The sequence below is a fragment of the Perognathus longimembris genome, chromosome 21, assembly GCF_023159225.1.
Source record: "Perognathus longimembris pacificus isolate PPM17 chromosome 21, ASM2315922v1, whole genome shotgun sequence".
NCBI lineage: Eukaryota > Metazoa > Chordata > Mammalia > Rodentia > Heteromyidae > Perognathus > Perognathus longimembris.
In genome coordinates, this window is record NC_063181.1 from 21639592 (window position 1) to 21657815 (window position 18224).

General features: G+C 33.6%; 1 protein-coding gene across 1 annotated transcript; it reads left to right on the top strand.

Annotated features, from left to right (window-relative positions):
• Positions 1 to 9777: 9777 nt before the first annotated feature.
• LOC125339327 (peptidyl-prolyl cis-trans isomerase A-like) lies at positions 9778 to 10463 on the top strand. Its single transcript, XM_048330449.1, has one exon. The coding sequence runs from the start codon at positions 9778 to 9780 to the stop codon at positions 10255 to 10257; it is 480 nt and encodes a 159-aa protein (XP_048186406.1). The 3' UTR covers positions 10258 to 10463.
• Positions 10464 to 18224: the final 7761 nt, after the last annotated feature.

Genomic DNA, 18224 nt, shown 5'->3' on the forward strand with positions numbered 1-18224 from the left:
AATTTTTCATGGCTATAGTAAATCACATGATTCTCCATTACAAATTCCAATTAAAATATATATTTAATTAGCTCAGTGGCTAGAGATTTAGAGTATGGTGCCCAAATCCTCATGGTTTTGGTGAAGATGTATTGAAGATCACAATGTCAGAAGAAGTGATGATATGATAGGGAGGAAGTGAGAAGGGGTGTGAGGCTTGCTGAGAGAGTACAGTTAAGTTCTGGCTTTTATATGTGTCCCTAGAGAATGCAGTACAGCAGAGCAATATTACCTTGCCAAGGTAATATCCCCAATGTTCTAAGCACCACCTCCCACTCCGAATTTATTTAAGTCTCACCATCTTAATATCATCATACTGAGGACTGAGCTTCCAATGTATGAGTGACCAAACAGCATTGAGTGACCAACAAAAGAAAAAAAAAATAGAAATTTTATCCAAAACATAAGACCCAACAAAAAGTAGACATTTGCCTTTTATTTTAAATACTCTCAGTATTGTGGTTTTTTTTTTTTTACTTGTGTGAACTAATGTACAAAATAAAAGTCAATTTCAAATTGAAATATTGAGGGGTACTTCTCTTTTATGTGTAGAAACAGGAGGATTATGTAGTAATATAATGAATGTGTTGTCAAAAATATGCAGTGGAACAGGGCTAGGGAAAATGTGTTGCTCTAGGAAATGTCAGTGAACTGTGTTGCTGTAGCCTCCTCTCCAAGGAGTTTAGACAGGATTATTTTCCTGTACTCATCCACATGACTGCAACCTTTGTCATGTAATCATATTGTAAATAACTTATCTGTTTCCTAGAAGACTGAATACATCAGGGATGCTTCTCAAATTATAGGTCATTAACATTATTTGTTACATGAATCCCTGAGCCTCAGCCTTCTTAGAGTTTTGATGTGAGGGTCAGAAGTGTTTATAATGGTTTTTGGTCACCTCTTCACTTCAAAAATAAAGACTTTTTAACAAATTGTCTTATTATTAATCAAGGCCAATTTGATAGTACAAAGGGCTAATATAACTGGCATTTTTCAATTAAATGGCTTTTAAAAATCAAGGATTTTCTTTTCTGAGATTTAACCTTCCCATGACGCTATTCTAGTATTCAATTTGAATTTATATCTATAGATATGCCTGATTTATTGTTACTCAAGAGTGGAAAAGTGACACAATGGGACGTTAAGATGAGTAGTATTTATCCACATGCATATGTGTATATTTTATTATGTCTTTTAAATTATTTATGTGTTGATTTTTCATTTGAATCTTTAGAAATCACTCATTCATTGTTAATGTTTTTAGACTACTAGTTGTGATATGAGGTGATAAAGTAGAAGTAAAGGTAAAAAGTGTACATGCTTTCACACTCCTGTTCCTTAACCACACTTCAGTTATTTGAAATCTCTATATTCATAAAGAAATATTCCAGGTAAACAGAATCTGTAAGACTTTTAGTATCAAATTCTGAATGTAACTTTGTCTTTAGAATTGAAAGAGGTAAAGAATTTGTTGGGCCTTTCTGGACACGAGTAGAAGACTCACACACTCAAAGAAAATTCACCTCCCAAATAATGCAAGGTAAAAGAGAATCAATTATTAAAGAGAGTTCTGAAATAGAATAGAAAAAAAATGTTAGAAGGAAGAAATCTACAAATTCCCAAACACTGAATATTCTTTAAAGAATGGAAATATCCTTAGATTTATAGAACTGAGATAATCATTCTCTGAAGTGACTTTTTTTTTTTCTTTTTGTTCTTCTCTTTCTTTCAAGTGGAGCTTGAATTCAGGGCCTGGGTGCTGTCTTAAGCTTTTTTGTACAAAGCTACTGCTCTACCATTTTGAGCTACACAGCTCCACTTCTAGATTTTTGGTCATAAATTGGAGGTAAGAAATACGTGAGTTGCTAGGATTATAGGCATGAACCACCAGCACCTGGCTTGAAATGATTCTTGACTGAGTAAAACAGATGTTGGTCTAGAAATAAGAAAATAGTGTAGAAACAATTCAGAAGGAGGAATTAAAAATAAAAAGATTAGGAGCCACACAATAGTGGCTCATGCCTGTTATCTGGCTACTCAGGAGGCTGAGATCCGAAGATTGCAATTTGATCTCCAATTAAGTTCCCCAAAAAGCTGAAAGCTCACATAGTAGAGCTCTAACTTGAGCAATAAAGCTCATAGATATCATGCCTATGCCCTGAGTTCAAGCCCATAGACTGGTGCACACATGGGCATACATGCACACGTGCACACACACACAAACAGAGATTATGCAGAATAAGAGTAAAGAATATTTCTTTGTGTGTGTTGATGCTGGAGTTGGGACATCATTTCTTATTGCAGAACATTGCCTTTCTTAATAGAAAGTGAAAACCATGAAAGGACAAAGTGTATCCAGAGATAAAAAGCAATCCAAATGATTACAAGAGACAGATCATAGTGCTTACATAGTAGAGGATTTCATAGGCAAGTTACATTATAAACATTAAGCAAATTTAAGTATGCATACACATAGTTACGTATAATCATATATGGAGATGTAGATTATAATTTTAGGTGTACTTTTTTTTTTTGCCAGTCCTGGGCCTTGGACTCAGGGCCTGAGCAGTGTCCTTGGCTTCTTTTTGCTCAAGGATACACTCTAGCACTTGAGACACAGTGCCACTTCTGGCCATTTTCTATATATGTGGTGCTGGGGAATCAAACCCAGGGCTTCATGTATATGAGGCAAGCACTCTTGCCCCTAAGCCATATCCCCAGCCCTACAAAATATGTTTAACATCTCTCTAGCTTCTTTCTCCCAATGCATCATATAAGCATAAAGATCCTTTTTTTTTTTTCAAAAACACACATTAAAATATCCTCGGGGCTGGGAATGTGGCCTAGTGGTAGAGTGCTCGCCTAGCATGCATGAAGCCCTTGGTTCAATTCCTCAGCAACACATAGACAGAAAAAGCCAGAAGTAGGCACTGTGGCTCAAATGTCAGAACGCTAGCCTTGAGCAAAAAGAAGCCAAGGACAGTGCTCAGGCCCTGAGTTCAAGCCACAGGACTGGCAAAAAATAAATAAATGAATAAATAAAAATATCCTCAACTGATCATAAATTTCCATCAGTCATATGGATTAATGTGTTTGCTTATAGGAAGTCATTAGAAGATGTGTTTAGTTAGAAAGTGAAAAAGATAGAAATTGGATATTTGACTGAAATTTCCCATACTTCTTGTCTTTATTTTTCTGCAACTTACTCTTTAATCCTACTTGCTTCTTAGAGTTTTGTTTTGCTGAACTTTAACTTTGTCGTTCTTTTTAAAAAAATTTTATTGTCAAGGTGATGTACAGAGGGGCTACAGTTACATAGGTAAGGTAGTAAGTACATTTCTTTTCAAACTTTTTACCTCCTCCCACATTTTTCTCCCACCTTTTCTCCTCCCCTATTCCCTCCTACAACGAGTTGTACAGTTACTTTACAACATATTGTCTTGTAAGTATTGCTATTGCAGTGGCTTGCCTTTACACTTTGTCTCTCCATTTTGATGTTCCTTTCCTTTCCCTAATTCAGACAAACATATATGCAATACCCAGAGCACCAAAATCGAATAGAGTAACAACAGGGGCTAAACCATAAGGAAGATAAACAAAAGAAAAAAGGAGTAACTTCACATAGTAAGTTAAAAAATAATAACAACAATGATAAACTGCTTGTTTCCATAACTTGGAGTTCATTCTGCTTAGCCTCATTTTATATGATCATATGTACATAGCTATTGTGATCATCTATCTGCTAGGACTGTCCTAGACATTTACTAATCATTACCAATGAAGGAAAGCATATAGCCTATGTTTCTTAGGATCTGGCTCTTTTCACTTACTATGATTTTTTCCAAGTCTTTCCATTTCCTTATGAATGGGGAAATGTAATTCTTTCTGATAAAAGCATAGAATTCCATTGTGTATATACACCAAAACTTCTTGATTCATTCATCTACTAAGGGGCATCTTGGTTGGTTCCATATTTTAGCTATGGTAAGTAATACTGCAGTGAATATGGTTATGCTGGTAGATTTAGCATGGCTCAATGAACACATCTAGGTTTTACTAGAGGATGCTGCTATCAAGTGTCACAAATACAGAACTCTCCCATCTCTGTAGAAAGTTCTAAAAGATAACTTCTTTAGAAAATGAACTTTTATTATTTTATTATTGTTGTCTCATGAGATTCAGCTAAGAACATTTAATCTATGAATATTGTACAGTAAAGACTCTAGAGTAGAAGAAACATTCAGGACTTTGAATCATATAATTCAGATAAGCTATTTGGAATTCTCTGTAAATTATAAGACACACACAAACATGTATCAATAAAATATAAAAATGATGGAAATGTGAAAATATTGATCTGTCAAGAAACCTACCTTTAAGATATTTCTAAGAAGAAGAAAAAAATAACAGACTTTTGCATTTAAGTAGAACCTAATAGTGCTTTGGAAGAAACCAAAGAGTACTGCACATTCCAAAATAGGAAATAATGATTCTTAGGGGGTGAAGAAGGATTTTCTAGAGGTGCAGGAGGATAGAGGTAAACCAGGAAATTAATTTTACAAGTGGAGACGAATGATGAAGGATCTATTGAAAAATAACTGAGCATTCAAACTTCTTTAAACAGTGTTACTTGATTTTTCTGATTATCACTATCCTATTGATGCCATTATGCAATCCATTTAAATGTTAATTTTAAAGACCTTATAAATGACTCTCATTTCTTTTTAAAGAACTTTATTTTTCTCAGACTCCTACTAAGCTATTTACTCTCAATTTATAAGAGATAAATTAAAAATTGTGTGCATAACTGTTAAAGTGATGAGCAAACAATTAAATTAAATAAGAAGCTTTACACTTAATACCTTGAAAATGCATTATTTGGATTATTGAGAGGATGTTGTGGTAGAATCATTTAACTACAACTGTGACCATTTATAAAGTTCCCTGGAAAACTCTTGTGGATATTACTGGGCAGACTAATCTGTAATTTTATGAAGTAAACATCCACTTAAAATGTTTCTTTTGTTTAATACTGAAGATTAATTTGATATTTAAAGCTGCAAGCTGTAGAATCGTTTTCATTCAAAAGTTTAGCAAGATTGAATTTATATTCCTTAGATATTAATTCACACATAAATTTAAGTGTTATATCTTAAAAATACAAGTTGGTCAACTTTTAAAAACTTGCTTCCAGAATAAATTATAAAAATGCTAACTAGAAAATAAATTATAAATATTAAAATTTTAACTCCATAATTAAGCACAATATTTATACTGGATCAATTATAAAATAAGCTAAAATATTCAGGTTTTACTCTCCAGGGTTAACCTAAATCAGTAGTTTGATGCAGTCAATTGAGATTCACTGAGTCGATAAGGGTGTGTGTGTGTGTGTGTGCATGTTGGGAGGTTAACATAACATTTTGTATGTAACCACCAGAATAGATTTGAGATGTGGAATTAAATAAACCATAATTAATATAGTGATTGTTGAAACAAAAGATTTATCCTAAAAGTCTTCTAAATCTTTGGAAGGCATACAATTTCCAAGTTCATACTTAAACATCAGTTTATGTCTTGAATTACAATGACATCTCCACATTTATTTTAACAAATGCTGCTATAAGTCAACTTACAGGAATGATGACTGAGCTGGAGTGGTCAGAAAGAGATAAGAGGACACTGTCCACATGTGTGTGTAATTGCTACTAATCCAAAACAATGCCATCAAACCGAGTTTGGGAGACCTTCCCAAACTTGTTTCTCTTCCAGCTTTCCTGTCTGTAATGGTACTACTGCTCACTAATCATTTGCATCCATATCTGTGGATAGTTTTGTATCTGTCACTTATTCTTGGGCATACTTCATTCTCTTAATTAGAATATTATACAGAAATTTAACTCTAAATCCAAAACATATCCTGCATTTAGCCTCCAAAATACCACCTTATAATAAACTACCATCATCTCCCTTTCTAGACTATTATCTTTGCAGGCAAAGTGATCTTCTGGCTTATAGATCTTACTTCTTACCAGTTCATAGAGATTTGTTATGTAACCAGAGCTGATTACATATGAAATACTATGGCACAATACTCTAGAAAAGAACCAAATTCCTATAGTATTATCAGAGAAATAGCAAGTATAACATTACATTTTGTTAGAGTAAATTTATAACTTTTACTTTGAGGGAAATACAATATTATAAGAAAAAAGATTGGACATTTCAGAGTATTTTGTTATTGCTAACTGGTCTTTCCTAATTCCCTATGAGGTGACTTTACTTTGATCTTCATAAATACCTTCCTGTTGCTCTGGTTCCATGTCATGACATGTTCTAATAATACTTAGTTTGTGACTCATCTTTTAATCAGGTAAAGGTCTTCTGGAGAAAATTTTACTTTAATATAGTGGAATTTATCAATATCATCCTTCATTCTGCAAATACCATTAATGAAGTTTAATGTATACACTATATTGCTTACATTTCATGATTTCATTTAATGAATTTTGTTACCCCCAAATAACAAAGGCATCTTTCTGAATTTGCTTTGAAAAGATTAGACTTCTAATTTTATCCGTGATGTCTTTCATGTGTTTAGATTTTCTTTTGTGTATGATTTGAAAGATTCAGCAAATTTTACTTTTCTACCTAAAGGTGGCTAATTAACTCAACACTGGTTGATTAGCATGAAACACTTTATCATTAGATACCACTAAAACTAACTCTGTCTCTCACCTTGTCACTTTAAGTTCTAGATTGTTTTCATTAGTCAGTCATATTGTCACACTCCTTTAATTGCTTTAACATTATTTAACATTAGTCTTGAATTCTTACTCCCTTAAATCTAGGCTTTTTTTTTCCTTAACCACATCATTTTCTTGGCTATTCTTGTTCCTTTACTATGCAGGTGCGTTTTTAGCTAAGTAAAATGAATTTATGAAAAAATAGATACCATTTCTCTCATAAAACTTATATTCTATTCACTTTCTCACTTTCTTGTCAAAGAAAACTAGAAGCCTAAAATATGTTTTCAGATTTTTCTGTATTGGGGATGACATTTCACAGGGTAATGAAAAAAAATGCAGGATTGAAGATGCTCCTTTTATTTGCTCACTTACTTTTATCCTTTTAATAACACAAAAATGGCATCAGGAGTTATGGCAGTTAGTTTTAATAAGATGAGAAAAGGCGCATACAAATAAATATGCTGAGAGCTTAGAGAAACCCTACCTCTAATTCTCTCCCAGAGTACCGGCATAGTTCCTAGACCTCTGATCTGGCCGGTGTAAGCCATGTTTTGTTTTTTGTTTTTTATTTGTAGCCAATTATACTCCTAACATAAAATCTTAAACATAATTTTCATAACACAAGAAAATCTATATAGCAATAACAGTTCATTTTACATATTAATTTGGACATAATGGTAATTTTACTCAAATATTATTCACTTTTACGTAAGTTTCAGTATCCTCTGTATTTCAATACAACTTTATGGTATTATTTATGTAAGCTTTCAGCCATTTTATTAACTCTCACATTATAGTTTTAGAAACTGTATAATTTTGTTACTTAAGAGTATTGTGCTTTTTTACATTTTATTCATTTTTTGTTACTGGGCTATATTGTGTCTAACAATAAAGCATAGGCAGGCCTTGAACGAATGATCCTTGTGCCTAAGCTAGTGATTGTAGGCATTAATCAGTATACCTAAGAAGTTTATACAGTTTTGAATAGGATATGAAATTTGACTTAAAATATTTAAGTTTATAAGCTAATGATTAAATTTATATATTTTGATTGGTATTACTGTTATGTAGTAATGTTGATTTTGTAAAAATGTTTTGGAATACAGACTACTGTATTTTCACTTTTGTTAGTCTAACTTGTTATTATTCAATGTTAAGTATCATCACTCAACAATGACATTTTAAAATTTCTTCTTTCCACTCTTACAGTTCTTGATACATTCTAATTAGCATGATGGCATAATGAGTAGAAAGGGGTGAAAAAGCAATCTGACCTTCATGGCAACACTTAGTGTCCTACCACTATGATTTTGCTCAATTTAATTCTAATGAAAACAGAGTATTAGAGAGAAAAATACATTGAGTTTCTTTTTGATTATGTGTACTTGGTTCAAATATATATGATTATATACTTAGGTTAGTCAAATGCTTCACTGTATCATTTGAAAGAATATTTCCCCCTTATTTAAATCCTCAACATACTTAATCTCTTAAGACTCTGTATTGCTCAGTCATCCTTGGTTTTTTTTTTTTTTACATAAACTGTATTTAGAGTTCACTTTTAATTATTTGTTCAAATCACTCCAATGAAGAATTTATAGTTCTTACATGATTATCCATGAAAATATTTTAATTTTTGTGTTGTTATTTAAATTTTTCCTCAAAAATTAACCACTCTTGTAAATAGATGTCTTTAGATACTGATCTATAATGAAAGAAAGGTCTTTTGAAGAATTAGCAACATCTGTGAAAGTATTTCTAAGAACTATTTAAGGTTTCAAATATTCAATGTTTCAGAGTTCTTCAAAATACTATGTTATGGTTCGTTGATTGATTTCTATAGTGATAATCTCCTGCCAATCCTGGAGCTTTCTCTATGTTTCTCATCTCAAGGCCCTGTACTATGTAAATCAGCTTAATAGCTCTTTAAAAATCTGTTTCATCTAACGTTCTTATTTACTTTTTTCACTTTTGTTTCTACTGTGTTTCTTATTCTTTCTACCTTCATTCCTTTTCTCCATTGGTTGCTTTCCTCATAAATGTTTTTCTCATTAATGTTTAACTTTTTCTTTTTGAGATTTAATTTCATACATACATTATAATTACACTTTAATTATATTCTATTTTGGGTAGGTGGTGCTTCAAAGTAATTTAAGTCTAAATTTTTGATAATTCTCATGATGTATGGATCCCATGGATTTCTCAAGTTTGTATTGACATTTCAGAAACTCAAAGCTATACTGGCTATCTATTTGTGCTATTGATTTTGGTAAAGTGGACTGAGTACTTTATAGTTTTGTCACTAATATATTCTTCATTTGAAATTAACACAAATTACTTCTAAATAAATGGCATAACATTTATACAGAGTAAGCAGATCTTCTATCACCTTAGTAGATGATTTCTGATTTCATCTTTCCATCTACGCAGAGACAGGTGCTTATCTGACTTTCCCTGAACATGTACATTCCATTGACTGGAAGTATTTCAGTTTATAAGGTGGAGAAAGCATTTTACCACACTGCACATTTTATGGGAAACTCCGTTTCACATCCTTTACTTGTCCTAGCTCCATATTTGGAGGAGTGTCAACAGATATCTCACATCTGATACAACATCAGCTTCTGATTGTGATTAGAGACATTACGTTCACTTTCTGGCATTCTCTTTTGTGTAATCCGTGCGCGGCAACATTTTAAGTTCCTACTTACGATTTGCTATTGCTAAATATTTGTAACAAGGGGATTCTTCATTAATAGCAGACTTCTGATACAAAAAGGATGATCTTTCATGATCCTGAAACACTCATACAGCACTTTGAACTAAACTTTCACTAGCTTCTGAATCCAGGAAAGAGAAAGTCTTTGAAGGCACTTTAACCTTCTCCACCTTCTACTCGGCCACATTCTTCACTACTTTTGCAAGACATGAGGAACAGATCTTGTTTTTTGCAGACGCCGCTGCCCCTTGTTACCAGCTGCCAGCCATGGTCAACCCCGCGGTGTTCTTCGACATTGCCGCCGACAGCAAGCCCTTCGAGCTATTGGCAGACAAAGTTCCAAAGACAGCAGAAAACTTTCGTGCTTTGAGCACTGGAGAGAAAGGATTTGGTTATAACGGTTTCTGCTTTCACAGGATTATCCCAGGATTAATGTGCCAGGGTGATGACTTCACATACCATAATGGGACTGGTGGCAAGTCCATCTATGGAGAGAAATTTGAAGATAAGAATTTCATCCTGAAACATACAGGTCCTGGCAACTTGTCCATGGCAAATGCTGACCCAAATACAAATGGTTCCCAGTTTTTCATCTGCACTGTCAAGACTGATTGGTTGGATGGCAAGCCTGTGGTGTTTGGGAAGGTGAAAGAGGGCATGGAAGTCGTGGAAGCCATGCAGGGCTTTGGGTCCGGGAATGGCAAGACCAGCAAGAAGGTCACCATTACCGACTGTGGACAACTCTAACACATTTGACTTGGTTTATCATAACCACCAGACCATTCCTTCTGTAGCTCAGGAGAGCACCCTTCCACCCCATGTGCTTACAAATACCATGTAATCCATTTGTGCTCTCACTGCGGTTCTTTGGGTTTCCATGTTTTCCTTACTCCCCTCCAAGTCTAGCTGGATTGCAGAGTTAAGTTTATGATTATGAATAAAAACTAAACAGTGTCAAAAAAATTAAAAAATTTTTTTAAAAAGAGCAGATCTTGCAAATAGACTGTCTTAGATGCACGCATTAACATTTCAAAACAAGGCTTTGGGCCCAGTTAGGTTATGGCCATCTCTAACCATTGAATTTGAGTGCTCCTAAACATGAGCTTCTTCTCATCAAGTCGACATTCTGCATTGCACTTTTATTATCTTAATAGCTTTTTCAAAATTCCAATCATTAACTTCTTATGTGAGGTGTCACTGTTATAGGCAGCACCTGCTGCACAGTTTTTCAGGGCCCAACACAAATTGCACAGTGTGATCCATTATTTACTTTTCTATTCAAGTCTGGTGTTTTAACATGTCAGAACATTTCCTTTGGGAAGCTTTATTTAAAATAAACGGTATAACTAAAGGTACTAAGATATAAACTTGTCTTCTTGTACAGTTAGATCCTCAATCTAATACAAAAATTTTAATTAGCTATTTCACACTTTTCTAAGTATTGAAATACTAATTAGTCAAATAAATTGTGTTATTCATCTTTATATTCTTCAATGATAGATTTTTAAATGGTTTTTGTTGTTTTATTGTAGAGCTTGGGATCCAATAAAGGCATGGTCTTTGACTGAACTGCATCTGTAGCCAATGCCAGTTTTTATGTAAGAATACAAACAATCCAGTAAAGATTTTCTCCCAGTCTGTGGGCTTTCTGTTTATCTTGAGAGCTATGTCCTTTGCCGTGCAGAAGCTCTGGAGTTTGATGCAATCCCATTTGTCCAACCTTTCTTTGATTTGTAGCCTTTCAGGGTCTTTGTTAAGGAAGTTCTGTCCTGTGCCAAGGAGCCCAAGTGTTTCTCCTACTCCTTCCTTTAGTGTCTTCAGGGTGCCTGTTTTGATTTCAAGGTCTTTAATCCATTTGGAATTGATTTTGGTGCAGGGTGATATATAAGGATCTAGTTTTAGTTTGTTGCATGTGTTGAGCCAGTTTTGCCAGCACCACTTGTTAAAGAGGCTATCTTTTTTCCATACTATTGTTTTAGCTCCTTTATCAAAGATTAAGTAGGCATAGTTCTGTGGGTTTAATTCTGGGTCTTCAATTCTGTTCCATTGGTCTTCAGGCCTGTTCCGGTGCCAATACCAAGCTGTTTTTATTACTATAGCTTTATAATACAGCTTGAAGTTGGGTATTGTAATTCCTCCAGCACTGTTCTTTCTGCTTAGGAGTGTTTTTGCTATTCTAGGTCTTTTATTGTTCCATATGAATTTCTGGATTGCTTCCTCTATTTCATTAAAGAATGGTGTTGGGATATTAATGGGTATTGCATTGAATTTGTAGATAGCCTTTGGCAATATTGCCATTTTGATTATATTAATCCTCCCAATCCAGGAGCATGGGAGGTTTTTCCATTTTCTTAGTTCTGACAGGTTTAGGCAAGCCATAGCAGAGCATCACAAGGCCCCTTAGAAACACATAAGATGATGCTAAATGAAATGAACTCCATGATATGGAAACAAGTGATATATCACAGTTATAATTACTTTAAACGTCTTATGTGTATGTGTAGTTTCTATTATTGATGATGTTTTGTATCACCTTCCTATGTTTGCACCTACACTATCTCTGTAATCTTATCTCAGTATATTGGAAACCGTGTTTACTGGTATGGGAAGTAGGAAATTCAAAGGGAATACCAAATTCGAGAGACACAGGGTAAAAAAAGAGAAATAACTACAAAAGCAATACTTGCAAAACTATTTGGTGTAAGTGAACTGAACAACTGGGAGGGGGGAGGGAAAGGGGGGAGGGAGGGGGGCATGAGGGACAAGGCAACAAACAGTACAAGAAATGTATCCAATGCCCAACGTATGATACTGTAACCTCTCTGTACGTCAGTTTGATAATAAAAATTTGAGAAAAAAAAAACAACAAAAAAAAAACAAATGTCTGAATAAAAAAAAAAAAAAAACAATCCACTTATATGTAATCAACAATATTATGCCATTTATATTTTCAGCTCGTATCTGTATTTTGTATTTACGAGGTAAGAATAAATGCTGCTCAAGACTAACTCAACTGATTTTATTTAGACTTCTTCATCTGTGAAATTCCTATTAATATTATTGAAATTTAGCTTATGGATGAGTAAATAAAAATAGAAAAGAAAATGAATGGTCATTTCCTTTCATTGAATATAATCAGTGTTAGTGCCTGTAGGTTGGTGTTTATAGGAAAGTTCCATAAATGGGAAAGGACATGTAGAGTTGGGAGGTTGTTGTTTGTTCTGCCTTTGAGATGGGGCTGTGAGCACCATTTCTTAATTGGTCACATACATCACAAGCTTCCTTTGTAATTGTCTTCAGTCATGTTGAAATGCAGTGCATTGTGGATTCATCATAATAACTACAGCCTCAAAGTCTATACTAAGGGTATTAGCTGAGTCAGTCTATGAGGAGAAATGCACAGTTATAGGGTACTGTAGCCACGTAGAGGATGTTTATTTGGAATGAAAAGTATGAATTGCAAATGATAGTGCTATCCTCATGGAATTGAGAAAGGTAAGATAACACGGATTACACCTCATGATGGCTTCTTTTTCTTTTGATCCTATTGTTTGCTTTTCACCTGCCTTACTGATCTGTCATCCACTTTTTAACATTCTCAAATCAACTAAACAAAAATCCTCCCCAAAATATATTCATGGTTTATAAATTTGTTTTCTTTCTCCTTCTATCATATTTCTAAGTGATTTTGAGAAAGAATCTGGTCCCTGTACATTAGAGATATAATCATTTCTACAATTTGTGTCTATTGTCTTGTTGTTTTTTTAATGTCTGCTTATATTGTATACACAGTCTTCAGATTATTGTTCATGAACTGTTTCTTAAATTATGCTAACCTAATAGTCAGCAATATTCAGGGAATCAATATGACTTAAAATGATAAAATGCTTAACCTTGCGGTCATAGTATTTTATATTCTGATGCAAATGAGCATCTTTTACATTAAATTCATGTATTTATAATCTATCATTTTTTCTACTTTTGCTAGGACAGTTTGGACAATTCATATTGTCTACAACTCTATAAATTTATAGATATAATTTACCGACATAATATGTAAGTAAAACATACAAATTCCTAAATTAATGTTTATTATTATTATTGCTCTTATTATTTGTTTTTCTACAGAAAAAAATTCAATATATAAAATAAACTTCTTGTACTTTTATTAGCTTAAACCTTTAAACTACTGATTGTCACATTTTTCAGCAAAAAACTTAATGTATTTCTGTTCCTTTCTTACTTTTATAATCACATATTTCCTGAAGGCTTTCCACAATAAGATATAAAACATTTGTGTACTATTCCTTGGCTTGCAGTTTACAAATGAGCATCTGTATACCAGGTAAGAATTTTAGGGATCATTAAACTTTGCCTCAGAAATTCTAACTTCCCTGCTGGAATAGAGCAGAAACTACAAAGTCTGTTAGTGCCAGAAGCCAACAGAGCCAAAATTATTCATCTATGAAAAGACAGAACAAAAATTTCTCAGGGAAGCACAGGAGTTCCCTTTGTAGGCTTCTTACAGAAACTAGCTAGGAAAAGTAGTTAGGAGCCCAAAGCCAATAATTCTATTATAAACAATCACGCCTCATTAGTGTATTGATATGCATGTGTGTTATCACAGTGAGATCATTTTTTTGAGAAAATGGTTCTATGCTAAGACTTGCTACTCCACTTGCAACACAATAGGAAAGGAAGTAGTAGGATAGAAAGACCTTTATTTTAATTTTAACAAACCTTAATTTTAAATGATAAGTTTTTCTTTGTCAAATGGTGTCTGAGAAAGTCATTGTAGATAAGCTTAGAAAATAGCTCTACTCTTGAAAGCAACAGCAGCTGTTTGTAAGAAAACACAAAGAGCATGTACCTTTCAAGCCAGAGAGGCATTTGTGGAGCAGATGAAAGTATTGTTCTGAATTTCACTCACTGCACCAGTTAAACAGAGGAAGGAAGAAATCTGTCTGACAATTAAAAAAATATATACTATGAATATCATAACTCCACATGTTTTATAAATGTTAGAGACCTAATGAATTTTATTAAAACAGTTTAATTAAGGTACAGTGTCCTCTGTTGCCACCCCTTTCCAGACAGAATAGCTCAGAGAACAGGTAGTTTGTCCCCAGTGAACTGTGAATATCAAAGTCAGGGAAAATTCTTCATTTTAATGAGCAGCATTTTCCGAGCCCAGACCTCTCCCATGACAGGGTGGCTGCAGGAGGCAAAAATGAAAGTAGTTGTTTTCCTTTGAGAAATTCAGCTGCTAAATGCAGTGAATGCCAGAAATTAAAGCCTAACGCTGGTGCTAAGATTCTTTATATCCATTTTGTCTTGCACTTACCCTTGGATGGAAACTATTATTCAAGGAAAATCTTTAAAATGAATATATATATATATATATGTACACCTTTCCTCTGAATATTAAGACTTTAAAAAACTTATAACACATTTCCTTTCTTTAAAGTTATATTCTACATTTTAGAGCAACTCTCTATATAAACCAAAATATTTGAACCAAAAATTTTATATACTTCCATTCATTAAAGTTAAGACTTTTATTGTGGATACTTTTTGCAATCAGACATAAAAATTGTACTTACATCACTATAAAATTCTCATGACATTGAGCATTTTTGTTTTGGTTTTGTATGTGATTTGATATGATCAAATAATAGTGCATTTATATTTATTGTTATATAATTTTTCTCTTTTAATAAGCTAGGCTATAATTATTAGAAATTGGGCACATGCATTTTTATAACTACTTTTAACATACTACTCATAGTATTAAAGAATATGGAAAACAATATTGAATCATATAATTGTTAACTGAATTTCTTTGAATATTCTCTGTGTCAATGCAAATGCTAGTACAAAAATGTCAAAAAAAATTATGTGGTTGGCAAGTAAAGGAAATCTTGAGCAATTGTACCTGATTTCTGTAAACATGTCATGAAAATTGGAATAGAAATTAAACATTCTTTCAAAGAAGTATGTTCCAACGAAATAAGCATAATTACCTCAGTTAGTTAAAGGTTCATCTAGAATTTCTGGATTTGCTCCAAAACACAAATAACTGTCCAGAACTGGGGGCCAGTTCATTGCTACTATCACAGAGAATAAAAATCCACAATGATTTATAGCTTGCCACATTAAAACAAGTTCTGCCACTGATTGCAGCCTGTTTTATTTCAAACTCTTTGACTTAAACTGAACTTCCACACAAAAGATTGTCTTGCTTGGAAACCTAAGTTATCTTAATTATATTTAACTTAACCATAAAGTTTTTTTAACCTACACTTCATACACCATTCTCAACTTACTAATATGCACTAAAATTAATGCAGGTTGCTGTGAATTTGAACAAAGTCCTTTCATTCCCACTTTATAATCGTATTCATTCTTCGATTTGTAAGTTTTGATTTCAAGGATGTATCCTTCCAACTTTACCTTACTTTCCAAACCAAATGGCGGAACAAATACTTGCAGATGGAGAGAATTCCTTCTACCATTCCTTAGTCACAAACATCAAGTTTCATATTGTCAGAATGAGCCTGTCCCTGTCAGAAGTCTTTTCCTTCCCTTTACCAAGACAGTGGGGCTTCACCAAGGAACATATATAGACAAAAAATCTACTAACACAAGAGCCAGACAATATGTCCCTATTTTGAAAAAAAAATAATTCATTATACATTTATTTTAATTTATTCATCCATAACATTAAGTGTAGGATTTTTTTTCTGAAAGAATCACCTTAAAAAATCATCCTGAAGTATGAAAACAAATTTTCATGGTTGTCTTTCATAAATTCTGTAAAATTACATAGGGTCCTAGAACACTACTATTCTCTCATTCCTTTCTCCAAGCACACCCACGTGTGCACATGTGTGCATGACTCACATAAGCACACAGAAACACACAGATGCGGGCTGGGGATATGGCCTAGTGGCTAAAGTGCCTGCCTCGTATTCATGAGGCCCTGGGTTCAATTCCCCAGCACCACATATACAGAAAATGGCCAGAAGTGGCGCTGTGGCTCAAGTGGCAGAGTGCTAGTCTTGAGCAAAAAAAAAAAAGAAGAAGAAGAAGCCAGGGACAGTGCTCAGGCCCTGAGTCCAAGCCCCAGGACTGGCCAAAAAAACAAAACAAAACAAAAACCACACAGACGCATATATATATATATATATATATATATATATATATATATATATATATATATGCATACATACAGAGGCATCTGACACATTCCTGATAGCCATATTCCTTTCACTTGAACGCCAATTTTTTAGTCGGTATGTAGGAAAAGAACAGAAGTATGAGATTCTTCAATGGTGTTAAAGAACTACAGCTGTGATATAGACCCAGCAAATAAGATCTGTCCTTAATTTTCTCTAGATTTCCTGAGGAGCTCATCTAGCTACTTTGTTTCTGTATCCAAACTTCTAATTATTAAGTGAAGAGTAACCAAATATATTGTTACAAAAGTATTGTGCATATTTAAAGTTTATTTTGGTCCCTGTGTCTATGTTGCTCAAAATCTCAAGGACTAAATACAAAAGTGAAGTATTTAGAAATACAATTGTAAAAAAGACCATCTATTTTAATGCTTCACTATTTCTTCTCTCAATGGCTACACTGTGATGGCAGGAATACAGTATAGGAAGCTACAGGCTGAAAAGTTTCCTTGAGATTGGAGATAATGTAGCAAATCAGGTCAATAGATCAAGAACTGTGAAGGTACTACAACTTGGTATTTGGACATAATGAATCGAGTATTTTTTTTTCTTCATTCCATCTGATTTTTGTGTTAAAATTTTAGAGGAATTATTTCAAAGAAATAATATTTAAAATCAGTATTTTAGAAAGGAGAACAAATGAAAGCAGGTAAAAAGAAATAGAAAATCAAAATTTGGGAATACAGAATTGGGAAATATAAAAACTATAAATGCCTAGTTTTGCCCACTGGACAAAAGGAAAAGAAGCCACAATGGAGTTTGGACTGAATGAGGTTTCATGAAGGAAAAGACAGAGAATAGAAAAAAAAATAATAAAGAACAAACCTTCAAGGGAAATAAAGGGAATCAGAAAAAAAAACCTTTTGTTAAGAGAAATTATTTTATCTGAACTCTGTAGAAGACAATGGGCAGTGTAGGAGATAATATTCCAAAATTGAGAAAATGACTGGAGGGAATGAAAATAACAAGGCCCAGTATGACTGAAAGTCAAAGTCTAAGGGAAAAAAGGCAGAGGAGAGAAGTCACAGATGAGATTAGGGAATGAGTTAGAACATATGAATCAATGCGGGAGGAGAACAGTTCAAAGAAGTCCTTAGAAGGATAAATAAATATGGGGAAATAGAGGATAAGGTTGGGACATATTGCCAGTAGCAGGAAAAGAAGGGTATGAAGGCTCAGATAAAGACTCCAATTAAAGGACAAAAAAAAAAAAAAAAGCAGAAGCTTGAATGGCCAAAAAAAAAAAAAAAAAATGCTCTCTAAGAAGTACACAGTGTGAAGGAGTTTTTGAAGAAAAAGACACTCTGACTGCTCATAGCTAAAAAGACTTTTGAGATCTGCCCAAGGTTGTTGGTTGAAAAGAGTATGTGGGGGATATGTGTTTTTCTGCAAGCACAATGAAAAAGGAAGGGTTGACATTATTTTTAGAATGAGAGTATACTCCACACTGGAGGCCACTGAACACAGGTTACAAGA

Excerpts from the sequence above, each read along its gene's own strand:
- LOC125339327 (XM_048330449.1), top strand. The coding sequence starts at position 9,778 with ATGGTCAACCCCGCGGTGTTCTTCGACATTGCCGCCGACAGCAAGCCC.